Source organism: Micropterus dolomieu, linkage group LG23, assembly GCF_021292245.1.
Source record: "Micropterus dolomieu isolate WLL.071019.BEF.003 ecotype Adirondacks linkage group LG23, ASM2129224v1, whole genome shotgun sequence".
Lineage (NCBI taxonomy): Eukaryota > Metazoa > Chordata > Actinopteri > Centrarchiformes > Centrarchidae > Micropterus > Micropterus dolomieu.
In genome coordinates, this window is record NC_060172.1 from 20,001,170 (window position 1) to 20,017,436 (window position 16,267).

The 16,267-nt window shown below is 43.0% G+C and overlaps 2 protein-coding genes across 4 annotated transcripts; one reads left to right on the forward strand and one right to left on the reverse strand.

Moving 5' to 3' along the window:
• The first annotated feature begins 1,361 nt into the window (after positions 1-1,361).
• LOC123962996 (regulatory factor X-associated protein) lies at positions 1,362-5,634 on the forward strand. The gene is made up of 3 exons (XM_046039512.1): positions 1,362-2,059; positions 2,361-2,471; positions 4,705-5,634. Exons 1-3 carry the CDS (start codon positions 1,631-1,633, stop codon positions 4,807-4,809), a joined length of 645 nt encoding a protein of 214 aa, XP_045895468.1. The 5' UTR covers positions 1,362-1,630; the 3' UTR covers positions 4,810-5,634.
• Positions 5,635-5,706: 72 nt separating this feature from the next.
• On the reverse strand, positions 5,707-13,247 carry smad9 (SMAD family member 9). 3 transcript variants are annotated; one of them, XM_046040934.1, is made up of 9 exons: positions 13,032-13,247; positions 10,893-11,146; positions 10,607-10,862; positions 9,833-10,048; positions 9,349-9,606; positions 8,884-8,994; positions 8,404-8,625; positions 7,474-7,730; positions 5,707-6,308 (listed from the first exon to the last, which is right to left on the reverse strand). In XM_046040934.1, the coding sequence occupies exons 3-9, from the start codon at positions 10,800-10,802 to the stop codon at positions 6,165-6,167; spliced, it is 1,404 nt and encodes a 467-aa protein (XP_045896890.1). In that variant the 5' UTR covers positions 10,803-10,862; positions 10,893-11,146; positions 13,032-13,247; the 3' UTR covers positions 5,707-6,164. The 3 variants fall into 3 exon arrangements, with proteins under 3 accessions (XP_045896890.1, XP_045896888.1, XP_045896889.1); XM_046040932.1 differs by having other exon boundaries at positions 10,607-11,146; positions 13,032-13,246; XM_046040933.1 differs by lacking the exon at positions 13,032-13,247 and adding an exon at positions 12,321-12,357 and having other exon boundaries at positions 10,607-11,146.
• Between the last annotated feature and the right edge of the window lie 3,020 nt (positions 13,248-16,267).

Below are 16,267 nucleotides of genomic sequence, written 5' to 3' on the forward strand. Positions count from 1 at the left end.
TTTCTGCGTATTATGACGTCCACTTGGCAAGTCCTGTGCCAAGTGCTGTTGTTCAAACTTGAGGGGTCATTCAAGAGAATTTTCCCAGCAGCATTTTTCTGATTATTCCACCACCACATGATCTCAAGGTAAGTCATAATGGTTAAATGTTGGCATTGTGTAAAAGAGGAAGAAGTCTACATTCCGATGTAAAAATTGGAAGTTGTGGAGGTTACAAAGTTTGTCAGACATTTTGGTAAAAGGAGAACAGCAGATGAGGATCATTGGGTGCAGCAGTGCAATACACACCCATTGGACACTGATAAAAGGACTGAAAAAAGCATAAAACTCTAACTTTAACTCTCTGACATTTGGCGAAAGGCGGGGTACACCCTGGACAGGTCCCCAGTCCATCGCAGAACTTTGGTAATTCAAAAACTCTAAATGATGCAAACTGTAAAAAGCTGACTACAGGTTTAATAGTTGATAGTTTTGCTGAATTTAAAGTTTGAATAAAGCCTGTAGCTGAAAGTATGCAGTAGTAGAACTTATTACAAATGACAAATATTATCTAATTATAAAGGTAAATTACACTACAGTTGTTGGTTCACATTACAGTAATTACATACATTAGAAAAAGTAGTTTATGTTTTAAAAAAGAAATTAACGAAATTATTGAGTGTGTAAGTCAATAACATCAGTGATGTATGATGTGGATGGGTGAGCATGATGGAGTGTAATGTGCTGCTGCAAGTGGGTTTCTCTGGTACTTTCAATGAGGAAGACACAGGGTGCTTTTCATTTTGCTGACTTAGGCTTCCTCACGTCCTCTCTCCTCCCCTGACCCTGAAATCCTTCCCCGGCACCTAGAAGAGATGAGGAGCGAGGAGGGAGAGAGGATGCTTTTGGAGGAGCGTTGAGTGATGAAACATATATGTATCCTATGCTGAAGTCTTTTATCAAGTGGATAATAGTAGAACACAGCTACAAGGTGAGGTGCACTATGTTGCTCTGTCACATTGTGTGTGTCTAACACTTCAGAATATGTAGGTTAATTTAATTGGAGTGTTGTGTAACTTCACACAAAGCAGCCGTTTGTTTTTTGTGATTTTTATTTTACAATACAATCAACATAGGTTTCACACTTTCAGTGTGCTGTACAAATAACAATAATGCAGTTAAAAAGCACTGATCTGTAGGCTATATTAATTGATAGATTTTAGGAGAATATTAAATGACAACAGTAATAATACTACTAATAAGCACCCACAGCAAGTCACACCACACCTACATATCAGCAGGTTATGCGTGTATGTTTTATTTTGACCACTAGGGGTCATGGTAACACATGAAACCAATGCAGCGAAGAAGAAAATCCTCGTTCTCGAAATGCAGCGAGAGCAGTGACAGACTAATCCTGTGTAAGTATCACAGTAGCCCGCTTGAAATCATTCGCTTTATTTACCAAATCATGGACCATTTATGACACACCGCCTTCATAGAGCAGAACTTAAACCCATACTAATACAGACTTGTGGATGAGCAAATGTCAACTAATAGCTGTATTAGCTAACTAAGGTAGCTAACGTGAACTGATTGGAAAGGGATGGTAGGTAGCTAGCTAGCTAGCTAGTATTTGTCCACCGCAATCATGAGCGAAGATGACAATTCAGCATCAGCAAATAAGGACAAAGAGTCGACTCTCCTGCTCACTAAAGACGGACAAAGGTACTACGTGAATAAGAGCGGAGTAGTCGACAGCAGGAATGTGATAACGCCGCACGAACCAGAGAACAACGTCTCCTCCTACGACATGGATGATCCGGACGAGGAGAGCGACGTCCTGGACACTTCAGATCCCAGAGACAGCGCCGCCAGCCCGGAGGAGCTCAACGACGAGGAGACCTCAGAGGGCGACAACGCTCCCAAACAGTGCACCTACGAGGGGTGCACAGAGACCACAACGCAGGTGGCCAAGCAGAGGAAACCGTGGATGTGCAAAAAGCACCGCAACAAAATGTACAAAGACAAGTACAAGAAGAAGAAGAATGATCAGGCCATGTCCAGTGGAAAAATTGATGTAAGATTTAAGCTCCATACATACTTTTATACATCGAGGTATTCATTTGAACTCAACATGATGTGGTAGAGACATTACAAACCTTTAAGTACACTTTTATTACTACACATGTCTACACGTAGATGACTGAAGGAGAAAGGAATTTGAGGGGTGTAACCCTCAATGCAGTTGACATTACAAGGGCTGAACTTATTGGCGCATGTGGTTCCCTGGCCCAGTTTTTCCAGACTTTACTAAACCACAAAACAAACAAAACTGGCCCAGTTAATTGCTTGTTTTTGTCTTTCTTTGTGCTAATCAGGAAAACTCAGAGGAGCGGCCCGTGTCTGTGAACAAACAGCGTCTGGGTGCCATGGGGGACCGGCCAGCCAGACCCTCCTTGATAGAGCAGGTCCTCAACCAGAAAAGACTGGTAAGCTGGTCAGATGGACCGATTGTGACATGATGCAACTACAGATGGGTAACAAATTATAGGGGGGAAAACAATTTAAAGCATCTTTATAAGCCAGCCTCCAGAACAGTAAGTGTGCCCCATGATTTGCATAATTTTCATACTCACCAAACGATTTATTGACCTCTTCCTTTGAGGGGAGAAGTGGGCCCATGCCATGACAGGAAAATGCCCCCTTCATGTGAAAATGCATCTGCATTTGTTGATTTCCCCCTTTAATGTATTGAAGGGTTTCCTTTAATATGTCATCCATCTGTTTGTAACGGTCCAGACTCTCGCTGCTATATCTGTCTTTTTCTCGAGATAAGAGAGCCTTTTAATGTTGCTCCACATTGTAGAGCATGGCTGAACACTGTATTCAAATAACTTGCATGCATCTGCTATGTATCTAAGTGAACAGGTTTGACAGCCATTGTGTTTGCTCTGTTCTTCCACCCAGACTGGGAAGCATCAGATTTTGAAGGTCTTATTATGCTTTTTGGCTTTTTCCCTTTCCTTTATTGTGTTATATATCTTTTTTGTGTACATGTAATAGGTTTCAAAGTGAAAAAGTCCAAAGTCCACCACAGAGGGAGTTACCATCTCCCACAGAAAACACTGCTGCTGAACTTCCTGAAAACAGATCGAGTGTAGTACAGTCTTTACTTCCGTAACCTATCTGCGTCTCTTTGTAACACGTCTCACACTAAGCTGCAGCACACAGTGACACAGGGTTCCCTGGCTCCTTAAAACAGTCTTAAAATCAGGGAAATTAAGGTAAATTGTCTTCAATTTTCTGTAAATTGTCTGTGGGTATTAAATTTGCTGGCGGCATGTTTATGACTGGTGGGAAAATTAACACGTAAAATGTAATGTCTAGTCCGCGTGTATTTGTTTGATTAACTTGTTATTAGACAATGCGAGACCCCGCCATTAATATAAGTTTTATGGTACGTGTACTTTAGCTGCAGAGGTTGATGTCTGGCTTGCGTTTCGCATTTCGTTATCATCCGTCGGGGAGATGCACGTTTAACGAAGAGAGGTTTCGGAGGTAGTTACGTTCATGTTAAGCACGATGGGGGTGAAAGCCGTTGAATACCACAAGGTTCTAAAATGCTCCAGCGGTACACAGCGGCTACTTGTTGGGCCTTGCTAATGCCTGCATTGTTAGTGTCGTGGAAGTTATAGTCCTGGTGAGGGGTTGAGCAAATAATTGAGTTACAACCAACTGGTGTCTTTGAAGAATTTCTTTAACAAAAGAGAATAAACAGAGAAGTACTATAACACATATACAGCTGGGTCCAGAGACCTGACGCCTAGGGCGGCTTCGGGCAGCTTGCCCCGAGCAAAGGGATACATCATCATTTACACAGTCTAGGTTTCTATGTTTTGGGGAACAGAGATCCTCTCTCGGCCTTGAATGAACATTCCGGGAGAGGAGAGGAACAACAGGAGACGAAAACACCAAAACAATCTCACAGCTCTGACCTAAACCCTAGTAAATGTGGACGGACTAACATAAGGAGTATAGGAGAGGAAAGGTTAAGGATAAAACACAATACATATATCTATAAGCCATAACGAGAATAATAATAATAATAATAATATTAAAAGATCGTACATAAAAGATTAAATGTAAGAGGACACATTTTCTGCAGTTAGCACATAGCAAACCTGTAAGTTCCGACGCCCTCGCCACTTTTCAGCAGTTAGCTTTGAGCAGTTAGTGTCACTGCAAGAGACACAGTGAGCAGGCACCATTCATTTATATCAAATGATGACATAATGTGGCGTGTTTGCCACTATGTTCCCTGATTTGGGAATATGCAAAGTAATTAACCCTTTTATAGGAATTGTGTCTTTCCCAGAACCCACCCTACTCTGCTTCTGATTGGCTAGTAATCCTTATCAAGTAGAAGTGAGATGCTTCACTTGCTAGCAGTAACACACAGGGTGAAAAGAGGTGCTGCAGCAATATGCAGTATGACAAAAATATGGTGTTTTTTGAAAATGAAAAAATGTAAACCTACTCTGGTACAACTCATATATAAAATGATGAACCTGAAAATGAGTATAATATGACCTTTTATGTATAGAGGTGTTTTGGTAAAGGGCATTCTCTTCCCTACAAAGGCAGAAAAAGGCAGGTACGCATTGGATCAACAGAAATATTTGTCGTATTTTGCTGTGAAATTTTAATGTGTGTGTCCCACAGTCCCTGCTCAGGAGTCCAGAGGTCATCAGCTTCCTGCAGCAGCAGCAGCAGCTCCTAGCCACACAGGGCCGCAGCCAATCACAGCAGCAGTTCCAGGGCTGCTGACGCCGGCTGGCCACTGTGTTTTGGAATGAATAGAGAACAACAGTGAAGAAGCACTGGCACCTCATGGATAAATGGATTGTAACCGTACACTGTAACCATGAATTTCCCCAGCCAGACTGCCACCAGACAGAAGAAACAAGAACATGGGATGTTTTAAAGGTGCGGTGAGACTGGTGGACGAAACTAGATGAACTGATCTAAATCCCTCAAAAGGCGTACATTTCTCAAGTAGCAGACAATATAATCAAACCATGCCTGGTGCTGTTGAGGAAATATAATTTCCTACATACAAGCCAACATTTCTTTTTAATTACTTTTTAGTTACTCTCCAAAATTATATTCTTTTTGTTAATTATCTTTTTCTATGTGGCACTAATAATGAAGGCATTGGATTATAGTTGTTAACAAACATTACAGTTTCTTTGTGTGTTTAAGTATCGCGTGTGTTACTTTTCAGGCTGTTGTCTCTTTGGAATGATTGATCTTCTGTGTTTTTAATGTTTCCTCTTCAACATGAAGTGTTGTTACATGTGACAATCAGTTGTGTAACGCATGTCTGTAGCCTTGTCTCTGTCAAGCGGGGTGTTCAGGACATGTTTTAAACAATATTTTATATCCCTGTTTATCTGAAAACGCTGCACAAATGGTGAATTCTAACTGTATAAACAGTAATTAAGTTTAGTGCGAAGAATCTTGTGCATGCTAGCTCTGCTGGCTCTGTGTTGAAAAGTGGCATTAATAAGTCATGTACTGTGTGTTGTTCCTGTGTTTTTCAGTTGAAGTGTATACCCCTTACTGTGAATGAGAGTAAAATTATGACGCTAACAGTGTGTGTTTGTATTGCAGTTTGATGAACATGCGGAAATAATAGCTGTGTAAGTTCAAATCTTACAAAAATTTAGATTCTTAAAGAAAATGTAACTTTAATGTGACACATAAAAAGCAACCGGCACATAGAGTCAAACATTAGGCAACATATGGACAGTACATACTACCGTAATAACATTTACAATATACAGTAACACAAGTCTTTGAGTACCTACAAATGTATCCCATTTTTTTTATCTTGGAGTGCAGGTAATGTCCCAATGAAAACACAGAGGATAAAAGCTTTATTATATACTGAAATAAGGAAGGCATGATCATTTAACTACATGAGCTGTAAATTGGCTAAATGAAATTCAGTCAATCATGTGTTTCAGTTACACAGCAAAGCATGTTTTTGTAATTTTTTTGAGATGCGAAGAGAGGGACGATAGGACAGAAAACCTGGAAGTAGCAAAACATTCAGAATCTATGACTACCTGTGTGAAGGACCCACAGCACACACTAAGAAGTGTGTGTGTGTGTTCATGTTATGACACTGAAGAAATAGGGTTGTGCGGGGAACCCATCTGTGTGAGGACCTTGTCCAGCCACTGCAAGGGCCCGTGCAGATGTACCTCGATCCAGCAGGGGGTGCTGGTCACATCTTGACGGTGGTATTCGGCACCCCAGCCCTGAGGGGAGGACACAAACATAAATCTCAGCTGTGACTGTTGGGAGTTCAGTTAACTAGTAAAATGAATGGGTGCTAAGTGAACAAGTGTACGCTGGCCTTGTATACTGGTAGTAGGATTTAACATACTCGAAAGCACATTAAAGACAAAATAACAGCATATTAAGTTACAGTGATAAACTCCCAACCCTTCTTATTAAGCCATATAGGTATTAAACATCCATAAAAAAAATGAAGAGCTGGACACAATAAAAAAAACCCCTGAAACACCAAGATGAATGCCAAATGAAGCCCTCCCCTTCTACAATGACTTCTATGCCAAATGAAGCCCTCCCCTTCTACAATGACTTCTAAGACCAATGTCACGCAGAGGTTTTCAGCGCCAGGTTGGGTAGGCCCCTTGTTCCGTGCACAGTACGCAACACCACGGCATTGGTCCAGGTGCTTGCCGAAAGGAAGGAGTCTGTCTCGGGTGTATAAACACACTAAAGCAGCTTATCTTCCCCATTTCCCCACAAGAGATGCGATTTGGCACAACGAATCATTTCTTGTTCCCGAGGCTTCAGCTCCTCTTCAGCGTTCCTCAGGAAGATGTAGTTCTTTTTCTGGGGGTTGTAGTACTCACGGCCCTTCGACCAATCGTAACTGGAAGTGTATGCAAAGATGTTGCCGTTTTGGTTCCTACCCTCACCAGTGGTCATGATCGAAAGAACGAGATCGCGGGTACAAGCAGCCGAAATGGGTTTCCTCAGGCGGGTGGCTGGTGTCTCCCTTAGAGAGAGGGTGAGAAGCTTGGCCATCCGCGAGGAGCTTAGAGTAGAGCCGCTGCTCCTTTGCGTCGAAAGGAGCCAGTTGAGGTGGTTTGGACGCCTAGGGAGGTGTTCCAGGCACATCCAGCTGGGAGGAGGCCTCGGGGAAGACCCAGGACTCGGTGGAGAGATTATATCTCCACACTGGCCTGGGAACACCTCGGGATCCCCCAGTCAGAGCTGGTTAATGTGGCTCGGGAAAGAGAAGTTTTGGATCCCCTAGTGGAGCTGCTGCCCCTGCGCCCCGACCCCGGATAAGCGTATGAAGATGGATGGATGGTATTAAACAGAAATGTGGGCAAAAGGATGATCAACTGCATTTCTGTCACTACAAGTTCCTGATAGAAAGCTTAGTACCTTAACAAAGCTCATGCGGATGGTGCACATCTTAGTGAGCTCATAGACTACTTCAAAGCCGTGGTTAACGGACTGTGCGAGGAGCTGGGCGAACAGCTGGTTGTTAAAGATCTTGAGGCTGCAGCCGCTGGGGATCTTACACACTGTGGTGGCGTGGAAGCCATGCTGGAAGTTACAGTTGCGGCTCTGGACGAAGATACTGCTGTCACTCAGACACTCTGCGTACACCTCGCCGCCTACGTAGTACAGGTGTAAACCTGAGAAGAATGGAGGAGAAAATCAAATAGTCTTAAATGGTAAATTCAGGAGCAAGTGAACTTCAATTTTTAGAATTTTGTAGAAAAAAAACCACCAATCCATGTCCTTCTACTGTGGTGCAAATGCTTAAAATGTCACAGCAAGAGCATAAAACAGCTCTTTCATTCAGGAAAACATAGCAAACATATAATCAAATATATACATATCCAATCACTTTATTGCAAACCAGCTGAAATGGCTGTGTTTTTCTCATATTCTTCAACCACAAGGGCATTTATGCTTTTAAATGAGGAATGTCTGAGTAATGTCAGAAGTGTCTGTGAATTGGGGACCGACTACCCTCAGCCCTTTGTGTTACCCCTATCATTCAAAACCACACACATCCTCACAGTGCACAGTTTAGTGTAACCCAGAGGCGCTTGGTGTCTATCCAACAAAGGCGGACTTTCTACACTGCCTGAAGGATTCAGCACAAGCAGACATGCTGATTGTAAAGCCTGAAGTGAGGTGGTTCTTTACAAAGACATGCAATTTGTTGAGAAATTGTATGTTTAGCAAACAACGTTCCCCTCAGTTAGTTCTTGCTTTCACCTAATGTGTGTCAACTACAGTCCACATGATTCCAAAGAGTGTGTCCTGATATGAACTATCTGCACAAGTCGTCCCGCCTACCTTTGCCTATGTGCCGGCGTGTGTGTTCGATGGTGGAGTTGCGGTTGACATTGGATAGCAGGCCAAGGCAGAAGCGGTTCTTGTTGTTGGATGGGTCTGTGAAGCCGTCCACCAAGACGCTGCGGGATGACGCGTGGAAGGTCTCCCCCACCCGGTTGTTGAGTTCGTAGTAAGCTACGGAACACCAGTACTCTGGTTCCTCGTAACACACGGGCCGTAAGTCTAAACAGGTGGGCATAGTCGATAAAATATTCTATCCTGTGATATATCTAATTCCAGATACTGTATCACAGTGACCCAGTTCTGACACATAGCACTCCTACTCATTGACGTGCAACATTACCTGCAGTGGCTGATACAACCACTGACATTAAGGTATATATGCCTCAGTACATCATCTCATGTTACTAACTAAGCATAAATACCACTTAAATTGTGTGTATTTCTACTTTCTGTATACCTCCAGTTGTGTGAACTTACCTCTGTGCGGAGCAGAAAATGTGAGTTTGATGGGTTCTGTGGAGTTGCTGGGCTTCACATCGTCTTGAGGGCTCGTCTCCATCATGGTGTACGGTGGTGGGGGAGTCTCAGCTGAAAAAAGCATGTCACAAATCAAAGGGCATAAATGGGAAAAGTAATAGATGTACACTCATCGGAGGGGTCAAGAATGAACTCAGAATCTACTACAACTATAGAGCGGGGGGGAAAGTCGATACAGCTTAATATCACAATATTTTACGTGGCAATATTTTATCGATACACAGCCCCCAAGTATTGATCTTTTATTATATAAATTGTACATGAGAAGTCCACTAGAAAAAGAGTTTTCCTTTGGTTACACAATTTGAAGTAACCTGTCACCCAAGCAACCCGCCGTCGGGTGTTTGAATATTTCTCATAGAGGGTAACACTGAAAGTATCCGGTTGCTTTGTTTTGATTCCTACCTGTGATGTGATACGGACTGCCAGGCTCTGCAGAGCTGTTGGGGGAGTCGGGGTAACTCTGTGAGTTGGGAGACTGGGCGAGAGAGGAAGAAGGGGAGGAGGAGAAGGTTGAGCACGGCAGTGGAGGGAAAGAGTCCGGGTAGGTGGCGTTCTGGGGCATCAGAGGCTCATTGTGCAGGGAAGCGTTCCTGAACTTTGCCAGTAAACTGTGTTGAGGGTTGAACTCGCTGTGGCGTGGGACCAGAACTGGCGGCAGCACTGCAAGGAGACGAGAGAAAGGAAAGAAAAAAGGTAGTGAGGTAGCGGGCAGAGAGAGCAAGAGCCAGATTCTGTTATAAAAGATCAGATTACTGCAAATCCTTTTGGCTTGGGAACACTTTATTAGATCAGATGTCCTGGAACCCACAAAAAGCTTTACTGTTATGATATTAAAATTCAGCAATGACATTTTTTTGTTTTTACAGAAAGTGTTTTCTAGGTGTACCTGGAGTCTCCACGCGCCTGTAGTGGTAGGGGTTGACACAGATGTCCTTCTGCTTGGAGCCGAAGGGGAACTCGCAGCACTCCAGGGCTTTCAGCTCGTGGTGGGACTGCAGGTCAGGCCAGCGCCACACCCTGCAGTAGATGACATGGGGCAGACCCTTCCTGTGGGACACCTGCAACCTCCCATCCAGCGACCGAGGAATCGTCACGCACTTGCCTGAAGGATTCAAGTGAAACAGCACGGAACTCAAAACAGCTCGACAAAATGCATATTGTGTTGTGTTTACATTTCTGTTGTTTGCAAACAATCATGATGAGATAAATCTGCTACCATGGAGACAGAAATAAGCACAATCTAGAGTATGAAAAGTATTTCTAATGCAGTTACTACCTCTCGTGCACTTTTAAAAAGGAAGGCTGCAGGCTGCAAGATCATCTGAAGCTGAGTGCAACTGAAACTCTGCAGTACAGTGGTTCTCAACCTTTTTACCTCATGACCCCTAATATAAAGTATTACTACACCCTCTCGTCACATGTTGCATAATGTGTCAATTAGATGTGTGTCTTTTTTCTCTATCAAATTGTTCCATTTGAATACTTTTTAGACACCCAGAGAAGTATAAGTATTGTGTTTTTACACAACAAACAACAAAAAATTAGATAAATACATTAAAATCAGAAAAATGTTTTGTCTTCTTTCCTATTATCTTGTGACTCAGTCAGAGCTTACCTCTGGACTAGACTACTACTCAATGTTTGACACTGTGTTACTCACTGGGCTGACCGGGGCAGCTGAGGGCTCTCTCCAGCTCTTCCATCGCCCCTTTCGTCTTCTTTAGTTTCTTCACAAGAGAGTCCACAGCCTTTTCCGCCCACTTCTCCTCCTCATCCCCTTGTTTCCAGCCAAGCAGGCGCTTCACCGCCGGGCTGGTGAAGGAGAATAGGGATGTAATGGAGGTAGAGGAGTTCATTATGAGATGGATAAATGGGTGGTGAGATGAGCTGATGTGTGCTGTAAAAGGGATTAAAGTTCCCTTGAGGACAGGAGTGAGGAGGCAAATAATGAGAGGCCAGGGCAGAGGTAAGGATAAAAGAGGTAGCGCTATGAGTCTGTGTAAACAGAGGCTGTTTCTTATATTCCACTGTTACTTCCGAGCAGCGCTGGTGGAGTAGTTGAACTCCTGCCAGTGCAGCGTAAACTCTAAATCCCCTCTCGGTGTTGGCACAGGAGCAATCGGGCAGCTCTGGATTCGAAGCCTCCTGCAGGGAAGGTTATTCCTCACACAGTCAGAACGCCCGGTCAAGTTTCAATCATCTGGCAAGAGAAGTGAGAGACAGTATTAACTGCTAATTTAGTTGAAACAGATGCATGGCTGGAGAAAGAGTTAGGTAGAAACGAAACCATTGGATTTAATTGTAAGGGGAATTAAGCCAGAGTCACTAAGAAGATAAGCGGGTCTGCAGTGAAATCAAAGACTGCAGACCCGCAAACACCACATAACCAAAAACTACTCATATTTAACAATCTGGCCAATCTGAGGTGGATTTCCATGATAATGAGGCTGCATCGACAGGACAATGATACAGAGACCATGCCTGCACCAAACTTTTCTTCCACAAGCTGAGCACCAAGGTTATTATTCTATATGGAGAAAATGAATCAGGTACCGAAACTGTCTGAGAAAGAGCAGGGCAAGATGGGCCAAGCTCATTTCTAGATTCACCAACAATGAGGAATGTCCTTTCTGGCCTCTGTTTCTATGATCATGCCACTGACGCCCAGGAGCCATACTGTCTGGCCAGAACACATCACAGGACAGGAGGGGGAAAGGGGGAGGGGGAGGGAGGCAGACAGAGAGAGAGGGAGGGAGAGATAGAGAGAGAGCCTGCTCTCCTTGTTTTTGTGTTAGTTTGTCCATCTAAAAACTAGTTGGTATAGAAATATATAGTAGCCTATATTCCACATTATTTAAGTCTACTTAACCATAATCAGGAACCCTTTAGTGTGCAGCAGCAGCATCTTACTGATAAACCACTCAAACTTTTCTCAGATAGGCTACTCTTACAATAAAATATGACTGAGACTCAATAGTACGCTACGTTTATTATAGTGATCTACTTGTTTTATCTCCTGCATCAGAACATCCTGCGGTACAGAGTAGGCTATCATGTTTGACCCAAGCAGTATTGTAAAAATAATTCGTGCATGTCAGATTCTAGGCTCTCGTTGGCTCGTTCTGCTCTGTATGCACGCCGGTTTGTTTATGCGCATCTAAAGCAGATAAAGAAAAAAAAAACTCTTTTCAGGCAAAGAGTCTGTAAAGGTGAATTGGAAGTCCTTGTAACCACAGCTTTTGGCTTGGATATCCTATCATTCTAAAATACACAGCAGAACTACACTCGAGGTTCTTCTTTCAAATCTAGGACTTTTAAATAAGATGGATCCCAAAATAGATAAACACAGGTAATAAGTAGTGTGAACAGCATACCTACATTATGTCCCAAGCTTGTTGATATAAATGTGAGCGACACTGTTTTCCCGCAGACAAACAGCCAGCTGGGGTTTACAATGACAGCAAAAGCGCACGAGCTCAATGCGGCATCAAGTCTACCGCTGCTGCTTTATGGAGTCTGGCGTCACTCAGTCTGCAGGCTCAGATAGGCTAATTGCCTTGTGCTTTATCACCAGGACACCCCTTCCAAAAAAAGTAAACACGCCAGCTTCCTTTTACTACTACCACAACGAGTCCTATTGCCACTACAGAATCCAGGTTCTGTCCTAAAATATAAACGCACACCTTGACGGACAGTAGCTACCTACAATACGCTAAGTGATCAGAAGCTTGGCACCCAAAGTCATACTTTGATAACACATCACAATGAACTTAAGATCAACCACTTAATCAAATACTTAGAGAACCATAACTACATTTTAAAAAATATTAGACTTAGGCCTATCTGTTGATTACTGATCTACACTCAGCTATAACATTATATTTGTCCAAACCCAGTCATGGCAATAGGCTAAATGATAATAACAGAAGCATATTTAATCCACAGAAAGTTTTCCCGACAGCCATGGTTAGGTCTAATTACCAACAACTATCTTAAATATTTAACTGGACAAAAGATCCAGAACATATGACATTTTTAGCTATTTACAATTCCTGGAAACAAACAGAATGTGTTTATTTTCTTACCTCTGTTGTGATAACAAGTGCACCGCAGACAGCCGTGTGCGTGTGCAGGCTTCACTGTCTGTAGAAGTTCAGGCCAGTAAGACAGCGAAGGTGTGTTCTGTGTGTGTGTGTGTGTGTGTGTGTGTCTGTGAGCGTGTGTAGAAATTGAAGTGTCAAGTCAGCATCAATAAAACTTGCATCCAGTTGCCAGTTTCAAAATAAAAGCATTGTTGACAAAAACGTGTGTTGCAAGGTGTCAGTCTGCTACTTAAAGAGAGAATAAGTGATTCTGCAGGAGGGTTGTTGATATTTAAACTAAACTGAACAAATAAACCCATCCCTTCACTGCTCCCTGTTTGTACTCTTCAGAACGTTTTCCTTTTGGGCTGTTTCTCGCTATCTCTCCTTCAGCACTTCGAATGTGCCGGTGTATAGAACCCTCTCTCCCACTGCCCCTCTCCCCTCATCACTCCTGTGCACAAGCACTAACGCCACCTGTTATTGATTGGCTGGAACAATGTTGTGTGGCAAGGTCCACCCCACTTTCTTTGTTTTCCATTTACAGAGCCAGAGCTGTGTAGGAAAACCTGATTTTTTTCCAGAGCATACACAAAACGGAGAGCGACCAAACCGTGAGTAAATACTTGCTGAATGTAACAATTGGATTACAACCACTTACTATCCCTTTAGTTTGAGATGCTCAAGTCATAAATTCAATTGATGTTATTAGCCTATGACATTTAAATTTATTCATTTAGCTGACGCTTTTATCCAAAGCGACTTACAATTGCTATATATGTCAGAGGTCACACGCCTCTGGAGCAACTAGGGGTTAAGTGTCTTGCTCAGGGACACAATGGTGATTCTACATTTAACATGAGCTACACCCACTAATGGTGTTGGCCAAATTTAGCTTCAAATGTTCAAAAACATTTTTGTACTGAAGAAACTAAGTTAACTATTGAACTTCTGTTATATAGAAACTCCCGGTTTTGCAAAACACTAAGGTAATTTGGAATCTAGAGAATGATTTAAGATGTATCAATAGCTAATTATAACCAAAATAATAAACTGACTCATAATTTATATATATATGTTTTAATTACGTAGTTATGATTATTGCTATTTTTGCATATAAATTATGCAGTAGGCTATATATTTTTGTAAAAATGGTAAAATAACTATTTTGATCCATTTTGAACAAAATGGAAAATAACCGTTTCAAATATAATTCGCTTCAGTATTCTGTTTTTAAATAACTTTAATAATTAACTCATATATAATTAACCACTAATTGGCGACCCTGAATTGTCCTTAGGTGTGAGCGTGAGTGGTTGTTCGTCTATGTGTGGCCCTGCCATGGACTGGCGACCTGTCCAGGGTGTACCCCGCCTTGCGCACCAATGTCAGCTGGGATTGGCTCCGCCCACCCCCCGCGACCCTGTATGCAGGATAAGCGGTTGAGGATGGATGGATGGATAATTAACCACTGCAATATTTTACTAAAACGGTCATGTGGGTCATCGCTCATAGGTCAACTACAAATGTTTGAATTTCCGCTTTTATTGTGAAGGTACAGCCACACCATCTTCCGGTGCAGTTCCTACAGTCTGCTGCTTCGCTGACGCAGGTCTGAAGAGCCCGGAGCCTCCACTCCTCCAGCAACCCCAGTCTAGCGCCACACAACCTCGGCGGCGTCAGCCTGGCTGGAACCGCAGCGCCTGCATGTAAGATCCCTCCGCCTTCCCCCTCCTGGAACTTTCCCAGGATTTCTGGGATTTCAGAATCAGGCACCGCAGCAGCAGCATGCGTGTACGCGCGTGCCCGTGTGTGCGTCCCACCTGAGCCATCCCCTGGTCTCTCCCAGCCAGGCATAGGGTAGTTGGCTCTAACTAACGGAAGAAAAACAATCACACCTGTTCTTCTTTTCCAGACTATTCTCGTGAATGGTCGGACATCTCTGAAAGACAAATGATGTAGTCGTCTGATATGTTAATAGTGTTTTACAGTGTGTTTGTGTTTATCTGTAGGCTATCATCCATAAAGTTAAAAGCCTGTGGTAGGTCCTTTGGTAAAAAAATTTGGTAATTCCATCATAGTATTCTTTTATTAATACTTTGTTGTTTGTTTGCTCATATAGGCCTACAGTACACTGTAGCCTACAGATAGTATAATAAATAATAATATAAATAAATTAAGAGTAATTAACAAGGCGGCAATAATGATGGAAGCGACGTGCGCCCATTTAATGAGGCTTCATCTGTTTGCCAGTGGTGTGTATCCTGGATTATAGGTGCTGGGAGCATATGTTTAAATTAGTTTAGATAATATGACTGCTTATCTTTAGGCCTATAGGCCTGTTCGCGAGTGAAGTTAGCCTATAAAGCAATTTCAATGGGACCTAGTAAAATACTGCCACTTAATAACTATTTCGGCTATCATTACTTTCATGTGCACGCGCGCGCACGCACAAGCATACACTGCACCTGTAGCCTAAAATATGTAGCGAAACATGACTGGAGGAGCGACTATCCGCCGCCCTTCACCGCAAATTCAGTCATGCTGTGAAATCAAGTTTCGTCGCCCCCCTCTTAAAACCGAAGTTGTTTCATCATTGTCGGGAGCCACACAGAGGTATTTCTCATTGCGGATGGACACGATCCTTCATTGGGAGTGCCATGACTGGTCCAGTTAATGACGCAAGCCCGGCTGGCGACAGTGAGTCTACAAGTTTGACATTTTCAGTTTACAGCAACTGCTGCGGAACGTAACAATACTCCCAACACGAAGTGAAACCACTCTGGGGATCTTGTAAAAAAAAAACAACACATGATCCACCAGCCCCAAACCCACCAGGTGCATCATCAAAATGCACCGCCAGGACAAGCTGCCGGTGTGCCACAAATAGGTAGTGGTCAAGCAAAGCCCGTGATGTCCAAAGTCTGGTTCGTGGACCCCTAGTGAAGCAGCGAGAACCAGTGTAAAACGAGGACCAAATGATAAACAAGCTGTTTGTTCAAGATTTAGAAATGAGCACAACCAGAAACCGGCCAAGTAATTACGGATTTATGCTGTTTTAGTGTCGTTCTCTACCACACCTGTGGACAATATGTTGGGAGTCATAGCACATACATGTGCTAAGAGGGTTCAAATCTTACAATTTACAGTCACCTTTTTTGGCATCACACAGAAGATAAAGTAAAACCCCCTCCTCACAGTGAAGGTATGACTTGAGATGAACATGACTCATGACAAAT